Below are 21,114 nucleotides of genomic sequence, written 5' to 3'. Positions count from 1 at the left end.
TTTTTTGGGTCCTTCAACCTTCAAGTGAAGACCAAGCAACGTACAAGTAGGTTTCACCTGAGGAGACATGCTAGATATCTAGTGTTCCCATACAAACAACATCTAAATGACAAATGGGTCTGTAAAATCAGAGGGAGTAAGCAAATCATAGGGCATTTATGAAGCTTGATCATTAGTAATAAAAAAAAGGGGAGTGTGATCTTATTTTATGGCTTCTTATTAATTAGTACTTAAAAGGAGAATTTGATCTTATTTTCTTGCTTTTTTCCTAGAGAGGCTAAACATTGAGTCCATTGGTCAGATAGACTCAAGAAGGAACAAACCTTTGCATATATACTTTCCTGCTAATGACACTTCAACAAAAATTGACTTGGTTTTTGTTGAGCGTAATGTTTTGAATAGAGCTAGCTAGCCGTTTTACTATATAATATAAATCAGATTCTTTGAGTTCGGAGATATATATCTAGTCAATAAAAAGTGATGGTATTCAATGAATCTATTTATTAATATTGATCGTCCGTTTCTTATTTATGTCTGATATGCGAACTTGTTGTATAACTAAGTTAAATCTGTCGCAATAGGTAGTTCCATCAAAATGCCCCTTTTTTCTCACTAGTGCAAGTTGTTGCTGTATTTAAGTTTGGGGACCTTAGATAGCTAGCTAGCCATAAATTGTAAAATGATTGCATCACCTGATGAACAGTTATATTAATTAATAGCGCTCTTGCTAAACTAGAAAGCAAAAATAATTATTTAGGTACGAAGCAAATTAGGTCTTTTCATCTCACACCGACTTCCAAATATCAAGGAATTAGGAGGTGATTTTATGGATCGTCGTGAATATTAGTTCAACTAACTTATCTAAGCCGCATTATTTAATTCGTTCATGCACAACTGTTCTAATTAAGAGTTAGCTAGAGACAGTTTAATTGTAATCCTTACACTGTGGTGGGTCTATAATTAGCTAAGAACACAATTCAATGACCTTAACAAACTCGATAACAATAATTATCATACCAGAAAAAAAGGGGGGGGCTAGAAATAAGCATGAACAACCACTTCAAAAGTATAGTTTAGTCAAAATTTAATAAGTTGATGGTACCTCTTGTTTCCCTAACTAAACTTGAATCCCCAAATTAAGACACCTCCTAACCTCCAATCTTAACTTTGTGGGAGGAAAGATTCCAACTCAATATTGTTCACACACTCTCAAACTCCAAGAATATTTTTACTAATTCCAAAAAAAAAAAGAAAAAAAAGAAGCCCTATCACTAACTTCCAATGCACAACCTCATGCCATGCTACCTCATCTCTAAGGTTGAGAGGTAAACTGTCCCCCAAAAGCTAAACAAAATGGTAAAAACATGTCCCCCATTTGTTGGCTCCACACACCCATCACCATCCAATCAATCATTTCTTCCCCTGACCCTTTTTTTTAAAAAAATTTGTTTTTATCTCATCTCCATGCATTGCATGACACCCACTCCCACAAAGATTAGGCAAATCTTAGTTACCACAAACAGTGTAGGTTGTGGGGGATATTGACATGGAATATTATTGTCACCATGTTGTGCAATGTTGGCACAAATAAACCAATGGACCAAATGAGTGTGTTTGTGTACGTGTTAATTGAGGGCCAAAGTTCACATGAAATATTTTGCTAAGTCCAAGGTTGGGGATAGTACTCCTGTAGAGTATTATCTGCAACTTTTTATAGTGTTGTGGGGGTTTTGGTTGCTCATGCATGGAGTTGTGGTAAGTAAGATATTAGTTTATATTTTAGCTTATAATTTAGATGTTGGGAAACCAAAGAATTAGATTGTATTATTCTTGTTTGTCCTCAATTTTCATAGCATTTCAAACACACTAACTTAAAAGCTTGTCGTTTCTGCTTAAAAGTTAAAACTATCTCATCCAATAATACATCAATGTGTTCTAAAATTGGCCAGGAGCAGGAGAGAGTCAATGGTCAAACCTACTTAACACACTTTTTCTCTTTTCTTTTTTTTTTTTCTTGGTGAGCAAATCCACATCAGATACCAACTTTGGTATCTGAATATAATATGCCTTAGTATTTTTAGCTGTCATGGCTCATAATATTTTCTAATTCCAACTCTATAATGTTGGTTGTTGCAAATCTCTCTCTCTCTCTCTCTCTCTCTCTCTCTCTCTCTCTCTATGCAATTTAAGATTCAACATGTTGCACCTAAACCATGTTATTGACAGAAGAGAACCCAATATATATAATTAGCCAAATTAATGAATAATAATAGATTAATAGGTGGTGGATGTAGAAAATGTTTACTCTCCATGTGGGAGGATGGTGTAGTATATATATATATATAGTAAATGCAACCACACATATACAAAGCTCTTATTGGTGGGCCCTACCCTCATGCACACATATATAATTTTATATTGCATATAAAATTTCCATAACATTTAATTACTATTATTATGTTGGCGACTCAGATAAAAAAAAAATTTGAGGAAATTAAATATTATTCAATATATGACACAAAATAATATTGAACTCCTTCAATTGAACTGAGCCATGTATATATTCTGACCCAACTTGCCCACACCATTGAATGAGCATCATGTGGCATGTTTGATTGCATTAGAAGAAATAAAAATAAACAAAAGAAATAGAAAATATATTATTATAAAGTTCAAGCATAAAAAATAATTAACTATATATCTGGTGTGTTGGGACCAAGGCAACAACAAAAAAATTTAATGCCTTTCATGGGGTACTGTATTAATTAGAATTTTAAAATATATAATTAAGAATCTAGCATGTATATATATTTATGATATGAACCATGCATATATATATTTATTAAATTAAAATTGGATGGGTGATGAATGGTTGGACACGTCGTCATAGCATCAAAACTAGCTGTATATATATATAAATATAAAATATAGGTCTCGAATGATTAACATTACTTAACCATAAAAGCAAAAGCAAAAGCAAAATTATACATATAAACATTAAATTCCCACTACTTACATGGACTACCCATTTTTATTTTATTTCATAAGTGAGGCCTATGCAAACATGCTGCATGCGACTCTGAGTCGAATGAAAAGCACGCTAACGAAATAAATTTAAAAGTTCGATCTTAAAATCAGGAGAATAATAAATCATAGCATCAATGAAAAAAGAAATTTTAAATCACAATACAAATAAATTAAACCATTAATAGTGTTTACCATAGAGCCTCGAAGACAATTACATTTTATTTTTTTTGAGTTAAAAATCATGTTCCAAACTTCCAATTCGTAGATTCACGTGGTGGACTCGGTCCAGAGAATAAATTCCCGACACAACTGGACCCACCGAATACTAAACCCACGTGTCAAGATATTAATAAAACTATAAAAGTCCTCTTTTTCCCTATTATTTCATTTTTATTTTATTTTTTTTTTATTTTTTGGTTAGTTTAGTATTCGCATCGCACGCCGGTGCTTTGAGGATCGTGCTCCGCGAAAAGCGGCGCTGCTTTCGCCGAAGCCCTTCTATCGTTCTTTTTGGCGGAAAGAAACGTTTCACGCACCTTACATAATTACGCAAACACCAAATTTTTTCAAAAAAAATAAAAAATTTTTTAAAAAATGTTAATTTTTTTGAAAAAATGTTTTATAAAAATAGTGATATAAACTGCAACCTAGGAATCAAATATTGTTTCCTGGCCATGAAGCATTAGAATTTTGAAAATTTGGTGGCCAAACATACTAGCTGATGTACTTTAAACTTTTTTTTTCCCCTCAATATTTTCTTTCTATATAATACTTGTTAATTATTTTTATTCACAAGTAACTCTATGGTATTTTTATCATACCAAACGCTTTATTAAATACAGCTTTTGCCAAAGGCTAAAATAGATACAGACCCAAACAACTTCTAATCTAGATGATGATGGTGACAATTTAACATCAAATGATCATGCAATTAATTTATTACACACAATGCTTCAAAGATATCTATATATATATATATATATATAGAGAGAGAGAGAGAGAGAGAGAGAGAGAGAGAGAGAGAGAGATACAAGTATGTATATCTAGCTCTTTCTAGCTCTAACATGACCAGGTCACATGGTCTGTTTGGTTCTTGTCATAAAACTCTTTTACAAGTGATTAGAACATGCTAGACCTTGGTCCCATTCTCTTTGTTTGATGTGTCTTGATCTTAAAAACAACCTTGTCCTCCAAGTATAGCTATGCTTAGTGTTTAGGAAACACTCTAAAATCTTAATAAAGTGACCTATGTGATGGCTTAAGCTATGCAATCTCTCTTAATTGTTTGCGGCCTAATCAATCCTATATATACATTGGCCATAGGAATTAACTTATAATTACAAAAAGTCCTTCAGAATTAAGGTTGGAATAGAAAAATATACTGGGAGATCAGGATTTTCTTTTTTAATTCTATATTTTCTTACTACCATTAAGTGTGTAATATAGAGAAATATAATGTTACATGTTGTACAAATATAACTTATGAAAAAAGTAACTTTAATGGAAAATTTTGCCGAGAAAGAAATAACATAATACTAGGAGAGCTGCTATTACGTAATTATTACTTGGAGCGATTTGTTGCGCTGTGAAATGTATGAATAATCCATGTATTATTCTGATTTTGAGATATGGTTTTTATATTTTTCGCTTAAATGTTTTTTTTTAAGCATAATTTCACCTTTATTTGCAATTTGATCAGTTCCGAAGATTAGTTACTATCTAAATTTTATTAACTTATATTATAAAATAACCTTTTATTTTAAATAAGATAAAATAAAATAAAATTAGTAAATTATCTTCTAGAGGAAACTAATAAAAGTGTTGAGTAAAAGTGTGTAATATAAAAAAGAGGGACCGGAGAAAAAAAATTTGTTTTCACTAAACTTAAGGTGTCCGGAGCACGTGCGGGGGTCCGAGAAAGGGTGGGCCCACGAGTCCTAACGAAATCTGGGCCGTCCATCGGAATCTCGCCTGATCATGCCACGTCATCCTCGCGGTCAAAAGTGGTGGGCGCTGGGGCCCATTCCCTCGCCGCGAAATCAGATGGACCGGGGCCCACCCTCGTGCTCCCCGCCGTGGCCCAAATATAATAATAATAATTAATAATTATAACAATAATTAAAAAAAAACCAACAAACAACACGCCGACAGGGCCTGCCACGTCAGCGCACGGCGTGGTTGGGCCCCACACGAGCGGGAGATAAGTAAAATTATACAAATAATAATATTGATAATAATATTAATTAATTAATCCCGGGAACTTAATACAGAGATTAGTTAAGTACGGGGTTTAATTAAAGAGCGGTGTTTTTTTTTTTTTTGTTGTTTTTGTTGTAAAGCGTTTTTATCGTCCTCTTTGTGGGGGCGTGACTTTTGTTGTACCTCTTTTTATTTTGTAATGGTCCTCGAGTCGTCCGTACGGAGGGCACCTGGTTGTCACGGACTTAACGAATTTGCTCGCAAAAGCCCGTGCGGCGCTCGCCTTCCTTCGCGAAGTGAGCAAGCCTGCCTCTCTACTTGCTAAGTTAGGACCTCACTCGCCCTAGACTAAGTACAAGAGAGAGATAAGAAGAAAGCTCTTCTATTACTTCAACTTGAGAATACAATGGTGGATTCTGAAATGAGAGGGGTGGAGGCAACATTATTTATAGGCCACTCGCCGCCCATAAAGCAAATGAAAAGGTGCCAAATGGCACAATACTACTAGCGAAAAGGGGAGGCCAATAAGTACGCTACGGTCACCCAAGAGTCATAATAAATAGCATCGAGACTCGAAGAGTCATACATTTATTGCCTACCTAGAAACTCTAAGGGACTCTTGACTCCTCGGCATCCGCGCCAATCAGCCTCGAGATCCACATAGAAGCTTCCAGAAGGTTCCAAGCCAAAACCTCCGTCAGATGTCCGCTTTGGAGTTTGGGTGATTGCAAAGCGAAATCGCGGAGAAAATCCTTATGTCGTGACATGGTGCACCCTACTTGGACGCTGGGGAAGTTATTGGGTAACGCGTATTTTTTGAAAAAATTAGTATGAACTATGGACCGGCTAATTTTACTAATTTAATTTATTTAATTTGAATCAGTCAATATTATTTTAATTTTAAATTTTAAATTAATTATTTATTTTTATAAATTTATAGTTACAAGAATTATATGAATTATACTAATCATGTTTCTAAAAGATAAGCTATTGACTGACTCATTCAATATTATTACTAATGAAATGTAATTTGTTGCAAAAGGATTCGATAAGATTGACATGATAACATTAAATTATTTGTTACCGTATAGTCAAAATCCAATTAAAATTATCAAACTTACTTAGCTTTAAATTTTGTTAATATATCCTTCTCCGTCTCCATCTCTACCTCCTTAACTTGTTATTCATAATTTTTAGCATCCGTGTCCATTATTTAAATATATAATATACTATATATGCGAGTAAGGATGTTTATATATTTTTAAATTTATTTTTCACTGTATTCATGTTTCAACTAACTAATTTTAATTTATTTTTTACTTTAGCTGCAATTTTATTATTATGAAAGTTCATAAATCTATCTTTTTCTGACTCAACAATTAATCAATTGGCTTGGATGTAGACTTATCAATATACAGTAATCAAAACTTTTTAACGGCGCCTTTCGTGCATCCCATCTCAAATGGACGGTCGTGGATTTTTCTGTTTTCAAAATTCAGTATATATCTTGGATTTGTACCCAATCAGCTCTCCCAGTATTTCGACACGTGGAGCAACAGCCGTTTCCACTCTACTAATGGCTACCTGCCACGTGGACGCACTCAGAGCCGTTGATCCGAAGATTTGGCGGGGTTTGGGGCGGGGGCATTTTGGTAAATTCACGGACAAAGGGACCGGGGAGCGGGTGGTTACCCATCGGAATTTGCGGCGTGAGGGTCCTCCCAATTCCCGTTGCCGACTACGGACGAGGCTCGTTGCGGGTACAGGAGATGTGAGGCGAAATTACCGTTTTACCCCCGGCCGATTCCATTTCTTCACCGTTGATGGGACACTCCTGCCGCTTTCTACTAACCAGTAACCTCAGCTCCACTTACGAGGTCGCATATTTTGCATTTTGGCCCTTCCAAATGTTAAAAACATAAAAACTCCTCTCAGTCTAGCTTTTTCTTTTCTCGTTTTGAAAAGAGCTTAAAAAGAATAAATGCATTTTAGAGTTTAGTCCACGTTTGGCTCAGTTTTTCAAAAGTTTGCTTGACTAAAAAAGTGATAATTTTTACTAAATTTTTACAGTTTCAGACTTTTAAAAAAAGTTATATTATTTCTCTATCTAAATAATAACAATATAATAATATTTTGCATTGGGAATCCACTAGTATTTCTACACATCCTAGATATTTTTAACGAAAAGGATTCTTTTTACGGCCTTTCTTGCAAATGTCCCCCCTCCCCATCATCGTTCCCAGTATAAATAAATAAATAAATAAATAAAAAGCCGCAACATTTTCCATTAAAAAAGTAATGTGGCCATAGAGAATGAGAAAGAAAGAGAGAGAGAGAGAGAAGGAGAGAGATCGCTCTTTGGTCCGCGGCGCACACGCTTGCTTCGCCCCCCCTCTCTCTCTCTCTAAAACCCTTTTCTCTCTCGTCTTCCTCTTCTTCTTCTTCTTCTTCTCGTTTGTGTTGTGTGGTGTAGTGTAGTGTAGCTCGCTTCTGGTCCCTCTCTTGTCCCCTCACGATTCCCAAACGCTCGCCTCTCTCTATCTCTCGATCCCCTCCCTAGGGTTTCTTCGTCCCCGATCTCTCCGCTCCTCGGCGCCCTTCTACTCCGACACGCTCCCGCGAATCTCCGCACCTCCTCCTCCTCCTCCTCCGACCGCACCATGCGGCGGAGGTGAGAAGTCGCCGGAGCCGAAGAGGACGAATAAGAGGGCGGCGCCATGAAGGGCCCAGCGAGCTCCACCGTCGCCGCCGCGGAGGCGGGCGGCGGAAGCGAAGGTAAGAGCTCCGAAACCCTCGCCCTTTGGTTGGGAATCTATGGTCGGTCCCATGGGGGGATCTAACCCGTGGCGTTATGGTAGTGGAGAGGAGGGCGATAAACGCGGAGCTGTGGTACGCGTGCGCGGGGCCGCTGGTGAACCTTCCTCCGGTTGGGAGCCTCGTCGTCTACTTCCCCCAAGGCCACAGCGAACAGGTAGATACGTATCTACATATACGATGCACGCGTGTAGTACGAATAACACGGCGAGGAACGACGATTCCTATTATTGTACTACTTAACTTAATTTCACTTCAATTAATGGGTTGTTTCAGTTATTCCCCCTACTACGCCGATTTTTTTGGGGGATTTCGTTTGGGAATTTTTTGATGCGTTAATTGCGGTAAAAAGGTCGCATTTTGATTTTGGGCGGGGTGTGTACGCTTTGCTGTGGTTTGCTTTGCGTTACACTCTTCGTCGTGTTCGTCTTTTATGTCTTTTTTGGTGCTTTTCGTTGCGAGAAAACTTGTAACCTTTTGGTTTAAGGGCTCGGATTCAACTATTTAAATGGCTGCATCTTTAAGCGGAATCTGTAAAAAGTTGGTTTTTTCTTTCTTCTTAGAGGAGTTTTTGGGGGATACGTGGTCTAATATTTTGCATTTAATGCTAGAATGTTGTCGAATGGTACTTGGAATTTCTGTTAGAAACAGCTCAGTGTGAGAAGGTTTTGAGAAAACTAGGATTGAATTACTAATCCCAAACTCTTATTTGGTGTACTTGTGCCAAGTTATTAACTTTGTATTCCCCAATAGATCTTCTCTTTTTTCTCTACCTAATTGTAGTGAACGTCTTTGCAAATACGTATTTAAATCTCGAATATTATTTTTCTTAGTGCATTTTCTTTGCTTCTTCGTGGCTGATTGCTTGAAAAGTGCCCAGAAAATGTAGGTGGTATTTGTTACAGTAATTGTGCAATATGGCCAAAAATAGTTTGCTTTAGGAATAAAGATTTGTGGGAACTTCAATTTGCATAAACTCTTTTGTTTTCTCTATAGATGAGATGAGTTTGATTCCTGAAAAAAAAAGGTACCATTTTGGAACCAATTCTTTTTGAGAATTGTGGTCGGTACCACAAAACGAGAAGGAAAATATCCGTAAATATTTCCATTAGATTTTCATGATTTATAAAAGAGCAAAGAAAGATTAAGATTCTGTGTTCGGTCTTACTTGTACTTGGTCGAAGTTAGTCATATAGATGATTATTTTGGTGATTACTTTGAAGAATGGAATTTTGCGCGCAATGATCATTTTGGTGACTGTTTCTTCTAAACTAACATTTAGTTGATCGTACCTTTTCCAGTAGAGTTTGACTTATATTGCATTTAATTATTTCAGGTTGCAGCTTCTATGCAAAAGGACATCGATGCGCATGTTCCAAATTATCCAAATCTCCCGTCAAAGTTGATATGCCTCCTTCATAATGTCACTTTGCATGTAATCTATGGTTTCCTAATTTTCTTTTAATAGAAGGATGCTAAGAATACCACATACTTCAGTAAACATAACTAATAAATAGTATATTTATTTTCACATTTTTCTAGGCTGATCCAGAGACGGATGAAGTGTATGCTCAGATGACTCTCCAGCCAGTCAACACAGTTAGTATTGACCTTCTGTTTTTCTCAACTATCCGTTTTCTCTATTTCTTCTCTATGTTTCTCATTTTGTTCTTGTTTCGTTTTTGGTACGAGTGCTAGTATGATAAGGAGGCATTACAATTATCAGAGCTCGCACTAAAGCAAACTAAGCCACAAACAGAATTCTTTTGTAAAACACTGACAGCAAGTGATACAAGCACTCATGGGGGTTTCTCTGTGCCTCGTCGTGCTGCAGAGAAGATCTTTCCTCCTCTCGTAAGCATATTTCTATATTTTACCATTTGTAATCATAACGAGCCTTATAGTGCATCTGAAATAGGGTTTCAATTTCTACTCTTTTGCATTGTGTAGGATTTTTCAATGCAGCCTCCTGCTCAGGAATTGCAGGCCAGAGACTTGCACGATAATTTATGGACCTTCCGCCATATATATCGAGGTAAGCCTAATTAATTATCTCAGAAATGGGGGAAAAGAAGAAAAGTAATGTCTTGACAATTACTAATACTAATACATGTAGAGGTGGCAATCGAGCAAGTTATGGAAAAGACTTATCTGGTTTCTTTTTGTTGCATTAGGTCAGCCTAAAAGGCACTTGCTGACAACTGGTTGGAGCCTATTTGTGAATGGAAAGAGGCTTGTAGCTGGTGACTCGGTCTTATTTATAAGGTAGAAGTTATTTAAATATTTCTCTTGCTTGACTTATCCTAAAGTAGCAAAGTTTTAAGAGAATCAAATGTTTCCAGAGTTAAGTGCTTTTCCTTCTTAACCATTTCTCTTGCTTAAATGTGTTGGTCATTGATTATATGCCTATTGTTATGAAATCTTTTTTATGATCCTCCATATTTTTAACATTTATTGCCTTCTTAGCGAAGTACAAGAACGGCTTCTCTACTTAGAAAAGAAGCCACTTGGCTTATTGCGGACCAAAAAACCTGGGATTTTTTGTCGTATGGAAGCTGAAATGAGCTTCTAGGCACCAAGAGTGGAAGTTCTCATCTGAAGCTTCTGCTTCTGCTGCAGCAAGAAGCTGTTGGAGGGATTTTAGATGAAAAGGCTGTTATTTGTGCTTTTCAAACAACACGTCTGCCAAAGCTTCTATAATAGAGTATCTGAAAAGGCTATAATTAATGTTGTTTTTTCTACTTTAATGTGCAGGGATGAGAAGCAGCAGCTTCTATTGGGAATTAGACGTGCTAATAGGCAACCTACTAACATATCATCATCTGTCCTATCAAGTGATAGCATGCATATAGGGATTCTTGCTGCAGCAGCCCATGCTGCAGCAAACCACAGCCCATTTACAGTTTTCTATAACCCTAGGTATGTACCCACCCATTTCTTTTGGATTTTAGCATTTACTTCTTCTATTAGAGTATTTGTTAAGTTTGACAAGAAAGTTATCTTTCCTTAGGGCCAGTCCATCGGAATTTGTAGTTCCTTTTGCCAAGTACCAAAAAGCAGTGTACGGCAATCAAATATCACTTGGAATGCGTTTTAGGATGATGTTTGAAACCGAAGAATCAGGAACGAGAAGGTGTGCATTTCTTATGTACTGTTCTTTGTTTAGTAATTAGATTTGTAAATCGATATTACTGCAAGTATCGAAATTTAGACCACTTGTATATTCCGCAGGTACATGGGTACTATTACAGGCATTAGTGATCTGGATTCCATAAGGTGGAAGAACTCACAATGGCGTAATTTGCAGGTTGAATTCCGCAAGTTAATATGATGAGCATGTTCATCAGTATCAAATTTCTTTGTTTTGATTAGTAAAAAGTCCCTATTTTTGTTGACAGGTAGGATGGGATGAGTCTGCGGCCGGTGAGAGGCGTAACAGGGTTTCTCTATGGGAGATTGAACCTGTTGCTGCTCCTTTTTTTATATGCCCCCCTCCATTTTTCAGAGCCAAGCGGCCAAGACAACCGGGGATGCCAGGTTACAACTTCCCACCACTGATCATAGATTGCAGATATTAACATTTATGCCCCTTATTATCTACACATGTTTTTTCCTGAAAATCTGAATTTCCATTTATATTCTTCGAAACTTATTTTTTCTTACCTATACACCTATACACTTGGTACCTAGAAAAATGCTCTTTTTAGAGGACTTCTCATCCAAAACCAACTCCCTCCTATGAATTGGATAGCTTATTGCCTTAATGACTTGTTGTAGGAATTTCTACTGTACTACAGTATATACATGTAACATGACTTTTCAGGGATTTATATGTTAGAAACCCTATATTAAGTAGTTATCTGACTTCATGCGAGGATTTTGCAGATGATGAGTCGTCAGAAATGGAAAATCTTTTCAAGAGGGCAATGCCTTGGCTTGGTGAGGAAATATGTATCAAGGACCCTCAAACCCAGAGCACTATAATGCCTGGCCTCAGCTTGGTCCAATGGATGAACATGCAACAGAATGGGTCCTCGCTTTCCAACGCAACCATGCAAACAGACTATCTCCGCTCCTTGACTGGACCTGTTGGGCCGAATCTAGGCCCAGCTGATCTATCCAGGCAATTGGGCCTACAGGCCCATCATCTGCTGCAGCAGCAGAATAATGTACAGTTCAATGCCTCTCGGTTACCTCAGCAAACCCAGCAACAAATTGATCAACTGTCTAAGGTGTCAGTCCCATTGAACCAATTGGGTACTGTTTCTAGACCGAACCCAGAAATACAAGATATTAGCTGTGAAGCAAGGCATCAACCCGTGAACCAGCCATTGCCGCCGAACACAAGTAAGACCAATCTTGCACAGAATCAAGTATTGGTTCAGTCTCAAATCCAGCAACAGCCACAACCTATGATACAGAACCAGCAACAGCCATTACAAAACCAGCCTCAGAATCAGCAAGTTCTTCTGCAGCAGCAAATTCTTCAACAGCCGAAGCTGATACCAAACCAGCTCCTTAATCAAACGAATCAGCAGTTGCAGTTATCCGATCATCAGCTACAATTGCAGCTTTTACAGAAGATACAACAGCAGCAGCAACAGTCCTTATTGCTGCAGGAACAGCAGAAGATACTGCTCGACGTGCAACAACAATTATCTAACACCCACTCGGTTCCTCCTCAAGCAGCTTCTCAACAATGCACAAAAAGTGTTTCTTCCCAGGCCATGAGGCTCCCGCAGCAGCAGCAGCAGCAGCAGCTTCTTCCACAGCAGCAGCTTCTTCCACAACAGCAGCAGCAGCAGCAGCAGCAGCAGCAGCTTCTTCCACAGCAGCAGCAGCAGTCGCAGCAAAAGCTTCAACAACAGCAAGTTCTTCTTCCAGAATTGCCAGGGACCGTTCTTCCTTCGTCAAATTCAATGATCAACATAATCTCGACGGGTGGCAACTCGTCGAATGCAGTTGGGGCTCAACATTCGGTGCTCACAGACGACATTCCTTCTTGCTCTACTTCTCCTTCAACAAACAATGGTGGTGTTCTTGTTCAGTCCATTTTAAATAGGACCCAATCCCGCAGTATGATAAATACCACGGAGAAGACATCCCAATCAGCTGTGACCATTTTGAGCTCTAACCCCATGGAAGCTGTGGTGGGAAGCCCTACCATCAGCAAGGACTTGCCACCGAAGCCACTTAATAGTAACATAAAGCCATGCACGCCGCTTCCGAAGATTCAAAATCACGGGCCTGTTGGCCCACAAACACAACACATGTACAACACCCCTCAAACTGATTACTTGGACACGACTTCTTCAGCTACATCAGTGTGCCTTTCTCAGCCTGATGGGCCTTTGCAACAAGGCTATTCCCCTCTTTCTTCTTTCAATCAGCCAACTATGTACAGAGATGTGCCACCAGAGTGTGAGGCCCAGGTGGCTGATCCAAGAAACAATGTTTTATTTGGGGTTAACATTGATGGTCCATTGGGCCTGCCTCTAACTACAGATGCTTTACTTACGAATGGCATTGAGTCGGGAAAGTATCAGAATAATACGCCCGGAAATGTGGTCGCCAATTACAACACCTCGAGAGATGCTCAGCAAGAGCTATCATCGTCTATGGTTTCTCAACCTTTTGGGGTTGCCGACATGGCATTTAATTCTATAGATTCTACAATCACGGACAACAGCTTTTTGAATAGGAATTCATGGCAACCGGCTCCTCCACTTCAACGAATGCGGACTTATACCAAGGTTTGTGCTCTTAACTTCAATGAATTGGATAGATTCTCAAATTAAGATAAGGGTGATTTCTGGCAAAATTACGGACAGACCCTCCAAATACAAAATTTCATTGATGTTGTTCAAAAGTTAGGAATATCATAAATGGCCTTATATGTATGTGTGTGTGTGTGTGTGCGCGGACAGACCCTCCAAATACAAAATTTCATTGATGTTGTTCAAAAGTTAGGAATATCATAAATGGCCTTATATGTATGTGTGTGTGTGTGTGTGCGCGGACAGACCCTCCAAATACAAAATTTCATTGATGTTGTTCAAAAGTTAGGAATATCATAAATGGCCTTATATGTGTGTGTCTATATATATATATGAGTCCGCCTACTATACTTTCGATAGTAGCAAGTTTTTGGTACTATCGAATTTTCTGCTGTTAGATATATTGTTTGATCATTTCTACCCGTTAGATTATACTATTCAACCAAGCACCCACTCAATCCTAGGAGATCACTATCATCCTAATCGGGGACCATTATCATCCTAACCGCACATCCTTTCATCTAACGGCCGAAAACTCGATAGTACCAAGTGCTTCGTACTATCGATAGTATAGTCGCATAATTCTATATATATATATATATATATATAGTAGGGCTGCTGTGCTCTCAGGAGCACGGAGGCCTCCGTGCTCTTGAGCCGTTTTCGATGATGGAATTTTCGAATCGACGATCGGCTCCGTTAGACTTGATCTAACGCATTTGAAATTTCTAGAAAATAATTTTTGCGATTTTTCGATATCATTTACCTAGCAATCGAAAGGATTCAAAATCCATAATTTTTAATGGTTGATATCTGCTGTTTTCAAGTTTAACGATGAGAAGTATTTAAATCAGATGAAATTTTGATACAAAATTTTTTGTACTATCTATAACAAAATTAATATTTCTGATCGAAAATTTTAGTGCTATATCACCACTTTTTATAGGATTTTATTTTCAGCCGTTAAAGATTATTGATTTTGAATCCTTTCGATTGTTATGTAAATGATATCGAAAAATCGCAAAAATTATTTTCTAGAAACTTCAAATACGCTAGATTAAGTTTAACGGAGCCGATCGTCGACTCGGAAACTCCATCATCGAAAACGGCTCAGGAGCCACGGAGGCCTCCGTGCTCCTGAGAGCACAACAGTCCTGCTCTATATATATATATATATATATATATATATATATATATATATATCATAAGTGCCTTTGAAATGCACTTGTTATTTCTGTGAAGATCCTCTGAAAAGGGTATATTTGAGTACTTATGTACCTCTACAAGGCGACTGTGATATCCTTAAACTTTTGAGTGTTATGCATGAATTTTTGATGTTTTTGAGAAGTGCAATTAAAATTTGCTTTTTGGCAGAGACAGCACTTTAGGATGTTTAACATGAAAATCTCCATTGTATAAATGTATGTAAATGACACTTTCCATCTGGACTAACCCACTCCATGTGTCTGTAGGTTCATAAGCGTGGAGCTGTAGGGAGATCTATTGACATCACTCGCTATTCCGGATATGACGAGCTGAAACAAGATCTTGCCCGCATGTTCAGTATTGAGGGGCAGCTTGAAGATCGACAAAGAGTTGGCTGGAAGTTAGTGTATGTTGATCACGAGGAGGATGTTCTACTTGTTGGAGACGACCCTTGGGAGTAAGTTGAAAATTTACCTTTCCCGTGTTAAGTATGTTGCAAACTACTTTTTGAAGTGAAGCTGCCATTAGTTTACTTTATTTCATTAAGTTGCTAAAGCTATCTTGCTTAATACTTAGTTATACGTTGTGCATATGGCGCAAGAAATGACTATAGAAACAGAACTAATGTGTGAATGAGGTTAAACATGCAGGCCAGTTATTTGCTTTGAATGGTTTGGCTATCATACGGGATCTTTGCTACAATGCGCATATACTCATATGGAAATAAATTGAAAACACTCAGTCAAAGGATCATCTGGCTGTTGACTTAATAAAGAATCACCAAAATCATGCATGTAATATGGAAATACATAATGATTTTATCAAATTCAAATGGCTTTGTTGTGCAGGGAGTTTGTAAACTGCGTGCGGTACATCAAGATACTGTCCCCACAAGAAGTTCAACAAATGAGCTTAGAAGGCGAATTCCGACACAACAACATCCTCCCTAACCAAGCGTGCAGCAGCTCGGAGAATGGCGGAAATGCCTGGAGGGGCCCCCAATATGACCACAACAACCCTTCCGCCGGATCCTATGAGCAATTGGAATGACTTCTAATTTTTTAACCAAGTCCTCCTCGCGCAGCAATAAACTTATCGTTTCAGCCCTAGCAGGTGCCTTTCACAATCATTTCTCAACCCAAAGGTGATGCAACTTAAAAATGGCCGGGATCGAGACAAGATGCAAAGAACGGCTTGCTGTCTCAGTCTTCACTGATCGGATGAGAGATGGACAGTTGGGGTTAGTAATTCGAGCTCTGCAATCCATTTATTTTCTCCATCTATTATATAGCTATATATTAGCTACATTTGTCAGTTGACGTCATAGATTCCTGATGTGTATATTTGTAGTCTCTGGGTATAACACACGAGTATCGATGATTAAAATTGTAGTTGGATGTTCAAGCTTAGAGGAAGCTAAAAGCTTATTTTTATTTGTCAGCATTTTCCTGCAATCTATTGCAGTACAAATCGCCGTTCTAATGTAATATACTCCTGCTTTCCATGCCCTTGTAAAATTTCCAAAATTCAAACTGTTGCTGGAAAGTAAAACTGTTAGAAAATTGGAGGACCTTTTCGCCTAATTTCTCCAGAGTTTCTAAATTGTTTCGATGGAATTGTTCTTCCAGAAAACCTGTACTCCTCAAGAATCTCTCTTCTTCTTGGATCTTATTGCAAAAATATGTTTGGAGAGTTAAGTTCTTGAACCATAGGCTTAGCTCCAGTATTTTTACTCTGTGCTACCATGCTACAATCTCATAAAATTATATTAAGACACCTCAATTATAAGCTATTTGGAAATCATGGGCCTTCTCATTTAAGTTTCAATTGTTATTATTTTTTTAATTCTTGTCTGTTTTATCGCAAGGTTATTATAATATTCTTGATTAGATCTTCGCTCTTTTAGATGGCTCGGTGAACATTGATCGGATGTAAATGCCATATGAAATACTTGTTCTTATTAGTTTAGACATTATTATTGCTCTTATGTAAAAGGACTTTTCTCTGGAGTCTAAACATGTAGGTATTTCTTGAGAGATTCAAATTGGTTGGTCCACAGATGACTGGGCAAGCTAAGTTTACACTACAACTTTTAAAAGGACCTAACCCCATCACCAACTCCAACTATTGTGGGCCGTGGCTCAAAAGTGGAACTAAAGCAAGGGACCAAGTCAAATACGCACGTTTATAAATCACTCACCTGGAACAAGTGGACATATTCAAAAAAGCAATGGAAACACTAGGATCCTTAGTTTGGTACCACTTAATATAATAGATAGATGTTAATTAAATTGTTATGGATGGTCATAAATATATGTGCAAAAATATATTAGTATTATATTATATTATTAAATAGAACCCTTCAGTTCTAAGGTTTGGTGATACAAAAAGGTCTATACACTTTGTGAGAAAACCGTGGGCGCAGAAGAGGTACACCCCAATACGGGAAGTTAAGAGAGGATAGTGATGTTTATCAAAGTATAGCCGCCCCATTTGCATTTTAGTGCTCACTCTTTTAAAAACTTTTTTTTGGCAGTACTGTAGTACTATATTTCTTCTCACGAACGGCAGCTACTTAATTTGGCACTATTTAGAGATGATCTGCAGTTGTATATTAGACATATTCTCAGTTGGAAGAGTTTGCTAAAAGCCAAATTACACTTTGGGGCTGCGAATAATGGAGCGCATGAGATTTTAATGGTCAAAGTTTAATTTGTTACAAATTTTGACTCGAATTTTTTAAATTATTGCAATTAAATTTTATTATACAAATGACTGAATGGTAACATATTGCTAATGCGACAGTATTATAGTAAAATAACGGTATCATATAACTGTCTTATCAGTGGCATATCATTATCCAGTCAACTAAATTAGACTTTGGAATTTAATTGTAATAATAATATGAAAATTTTGAACAAAATATTACTATTAAAGAACTAAAATTTAAGGATCAAAGTATCACATGTCTTATAGTTTGGGGACCAGAAGTGCAATTGAGCTTTTGCAAAATTTTTAAATTTTTATTAACTTTGACAACGCTGTGCCATTCATGCATGAGAAATCCTAATTTAAGTTTCCAAATAATGTAGCAAATTTCTCAAGAGCAAACTTTTCCTCCAAGAATAAATGTACAAAACTAGGTTTATGACCAGATCATAAGAGGTAGGTTAGTTTGACCTGTGTACATAACCAACCACCTCCTCTACCAACCTCTACAATTATTATTTGCTCTAAATTTGTCACACATTTTCTCCCCCCTGCCTTGTTTCATTCTCTAGCCCATGGATTTCCCCTACAAAACCATCAAATGAATCTCCACCATCTTAATATATTCCTCCACGCATTAATTCACCTAAACACATAGTAATGACATACACTATATATATATAGTTATATATATATATATAGACACACGCCCTCCCTTATTTCCTATCCATTGCACACATTCCAAAACCAAAAACACACTGGAGCAAGAGATTAATTGATGAAAATGGCTATCTCCACAAAGGATGTGGGCATATCCATCCTGTTGTCCATTGCACTTGCGTGGATAACCAAGTCCTTATTCCCATCACAACCATTCATTCCACTCCTCATCCCCCTCTTATTCACCCTCACTTATCTCATGTTCTTTTCTGGCAATGCTAATGCTGGTTCCAACACTCCGCCGGGCCCGACCGCGATTCCGGTCTTCGGAAACTGGCTGCAGGTCGGCAACGACCTCAACCACCGCTTCCTCGCCCGCATGGCCGCGAAATACGGCCCCGTCTTCCTCCTCCGCCTCGGCGTTCGCAACCTCGTGGTAGTGTCGGACCCGCGCCTCGCCACTGAGGTCCTCCACACACAGGTATACATATATATATATATATATATATATATATATATATATGTCTTACACTGGCCCCGGGCAAAAATGGGCCGGGTCGTGTCCGCCGGTCCGACCCGGAGTCCTTATCCAAATTTTACGGAATTCGACAGTGTATTTTAAGAAAAATTAAATAGCAATGTACAGCAATGCATCAGAATTTAGATATGAATCGGATATGTATTTTAAGAAAAATAACTAGTAATGCATATGGAATCCGCCGTATGTATGTCGGAAAAGAAAATAACACTAGTGTTTGCAACAATGAGCAGGGAGTGGAGTTCGGGTCGCGGCCGCGGAACGTGGTGTTCGACATCTTCACGGCGAACGGGCAGGACATGGTGTTCACGGAGTACGGGGAGCACTGGCGGCGGATGCGGCGGATCATGACCCTCCCCTTCTTCACCAACAAGGTGGTGCAGCAGTACAGCCCCATGTGGGAGGAGGAGATGGCCGCGGTTGTCGACGACCTGCGCGCCGACCGCCGCGCCCAGCAGGAAGGGATGGTGCTGCGGCGCCGCCTGCAGCTCATGCTCTACAACATCATGTACCGCATGATGTTCGACGCCCGGTTCTCGTCCGACACCGACCCCCTCTTCCTCGCCGCCACCAAGTTCAACTCCGAGCGCAGCCGCCTCGCGCAGAGCTTCGAATACAACTACGGCGACTTCATTCCCATCCTCCGCCCTTTCCTCAGGGGTTATCTGCACGAGTGCCGGGACCTGCAATCCAGAAGGCTAGCTTTCTTCAACAACAACTACGTCGAGAAAAGAAGGTACGTGTTATATATACTACGGTACTATGATTTGTTAATTTATAAGTTATTAATACTAGCTATAGATCACTTTTTTATTTTTACTTTTGCAAATTAATCATATATAACCCCTGCAGTGAGTGATTGCATGTACATATATGATATATACTTGTTGAAACCGCAGGAAATATTTGGCCGAAAACGGCGGTCGGAGCAAGCTGCGGTGCGCCATGGATCACGTACTCGAAGCGGAGAAGAACGGCGAGATCAGCTCCGAGAATGTGATCTACATCGTCGAGAACATCAACGTCGCAGGTAATTAATTTCACTTAATTTTAAATATGTGAGACTAATTAACTAGCTAGCTAGTTAACTAACATGCATGAGACGTGACTCGAATTGATGCGCAGCTATAGAGACCACACTGTGGTCCATGGAGTGGGCCATCGCCGAGGTCGTGAACCATCCGGAGGTGCAATCGAAGATTCGGAAGGAGATCGACGATGTGCTCGGCGACGCCGAACCCGTGACCGAGTCGAACCTGCACAAGCTACCGTATTTACAGGCCGTCGTGAAGGAAACACTGAGGCTGCACTCGCCAATTCCCCTCCTGGTCCCCCACATGAACCTGGAGGAGGCCAAGTTAGGGGGGTACACGATTCCCAAGGGCTCGAAAATCGTGGTCAACGCGTGGTGGCTCGCGAACAATCCTGAGCTGTGGAACAATCCGGAGGAGTTCCGGCCGGAGCGGTTCTTGGAGGAGGAACAAGGCGTCGATGCGCTCGTGGGCGGCAAAGTCGACTTTAGGTTCCTGCCTTTCGGCGTCGGTCGGAGGAGCTGTCCCGGGATTATACTCGCATTGCCGATCGTCGGGCTCGTCGTCGGGCGACTGGTCAAGAACTTCGAGCTGGTGCCGCCGCCGGGCGTGGACAAGATCGACGTGAGCGAGAAGGGCGGGCAGTTCAGCTTGCACATCGCGAAGCACTCCGTCATCGCCTTTCGGCCGATTTCGGCGTAAAATTGGACGAACTGGACTGGTTCGAATTTTACAAGGAACAAATTAAAAACAAAACGATCGAGAAATAATTCAGATCAAGTACTTCATTCGTTTTTAAACAATTGAATGTAGTGTGAGTACCATGTATTCCTTAATTATCTCCATATGTGTGTAACGTTAATTTGCTTGTGGATTGGCAATATATACATTCCAAATATATATACTTGAGCTTTATTAAGCACATTTTACCCTTTATTTTTCCTTTTTTTCCTTTTTCCGTGGTAGTATATTTTTTATTTTTATACATTATGTGATAGTATTTTTTAGGTGATGTATAGCATGGCCCGAGATTTTACTACCTGATCCGATTTGACTCGGCCCGGTCCGTGATCTTTGGACTGGGCTATGATTTAAAAAATAATTAATTATTTTTGGTTTAAAAAAAATATTTTGATTCGAAATTAGGCAGAGC

The 21,114-nt window shown here is 38.8% G+C and overlaps 2 protein-coding genes across 2 annotated transcripts; both read left to right on the top strand.

Moving 5' to 3' along the window:
- On the top strand, positions 7,497-16,614 carry LOC109706878 (auxin response factor 19-like). Its single transcript, XM_020227894.1, has 14 exons — positions 7,497-8,001; positions 8,085-8,197; positions 9,377-9,475; positions 9,583-9,639; positions 9,739-9,894; positions 9,991-10,075; positions 10,215-10,305; positions 10,795-10,959; positions 11,051-11,173; positions 11,272-11,347; positions 11,439-11,577; positions 11,926-13,793; positions 15,290-15,480; positions 15,872-16,614. Exons 1-14 carry the CDS (start codon positions 7,944-7,946, stop codon positions 16,071-16,073), a joined length of 3,423 nt encoding a protein of 1,140 aa, XP_020083483.1. The 5' UTR covers positions 7,497-7,943; the 3' UTR covers positions 16,074-16,614.
- Positions 18,426-20,883, top strand: LOC109706879 (cytochrome P450 CYP73A100-like). The gene is made up of 4 exons (XM_020227895.1): positions 18,426-18,873; positions 19,164-19,666; positions 19,830-19,960; positions 20,056-20,883. The coding sequence occupies exons 1-4, from the start codon at positions 18,511-18,513 to the stop codon at positions 20,661-20,663; spliced, it is 1,605 nt and encodes a 534-aa protein (XP_020083484.1). The 5' UTR covers positions 18,426-18,510; the 3' UTR covers positions 20,664-20,883.

Source organism: Ananas comosus, linkage group 2 (assembly GCF_001540865.1).
Source record: "Ananas comosus cultivar F153 linkage group 2, ASM154086v1, whole genome shotgun sequence".
Lineage (NCBI taxonomy): Eukaryota > Viridiplantae > Streptophyta > Magnoliopsida > Poales > Bromeliaceae > Ananas > Ananas comosus.
The sequence above is the reverse complement of the archived record's forward strand: the minus strand, read 5'-3'. Positions and strand labels throughout refer to the sequence as shown.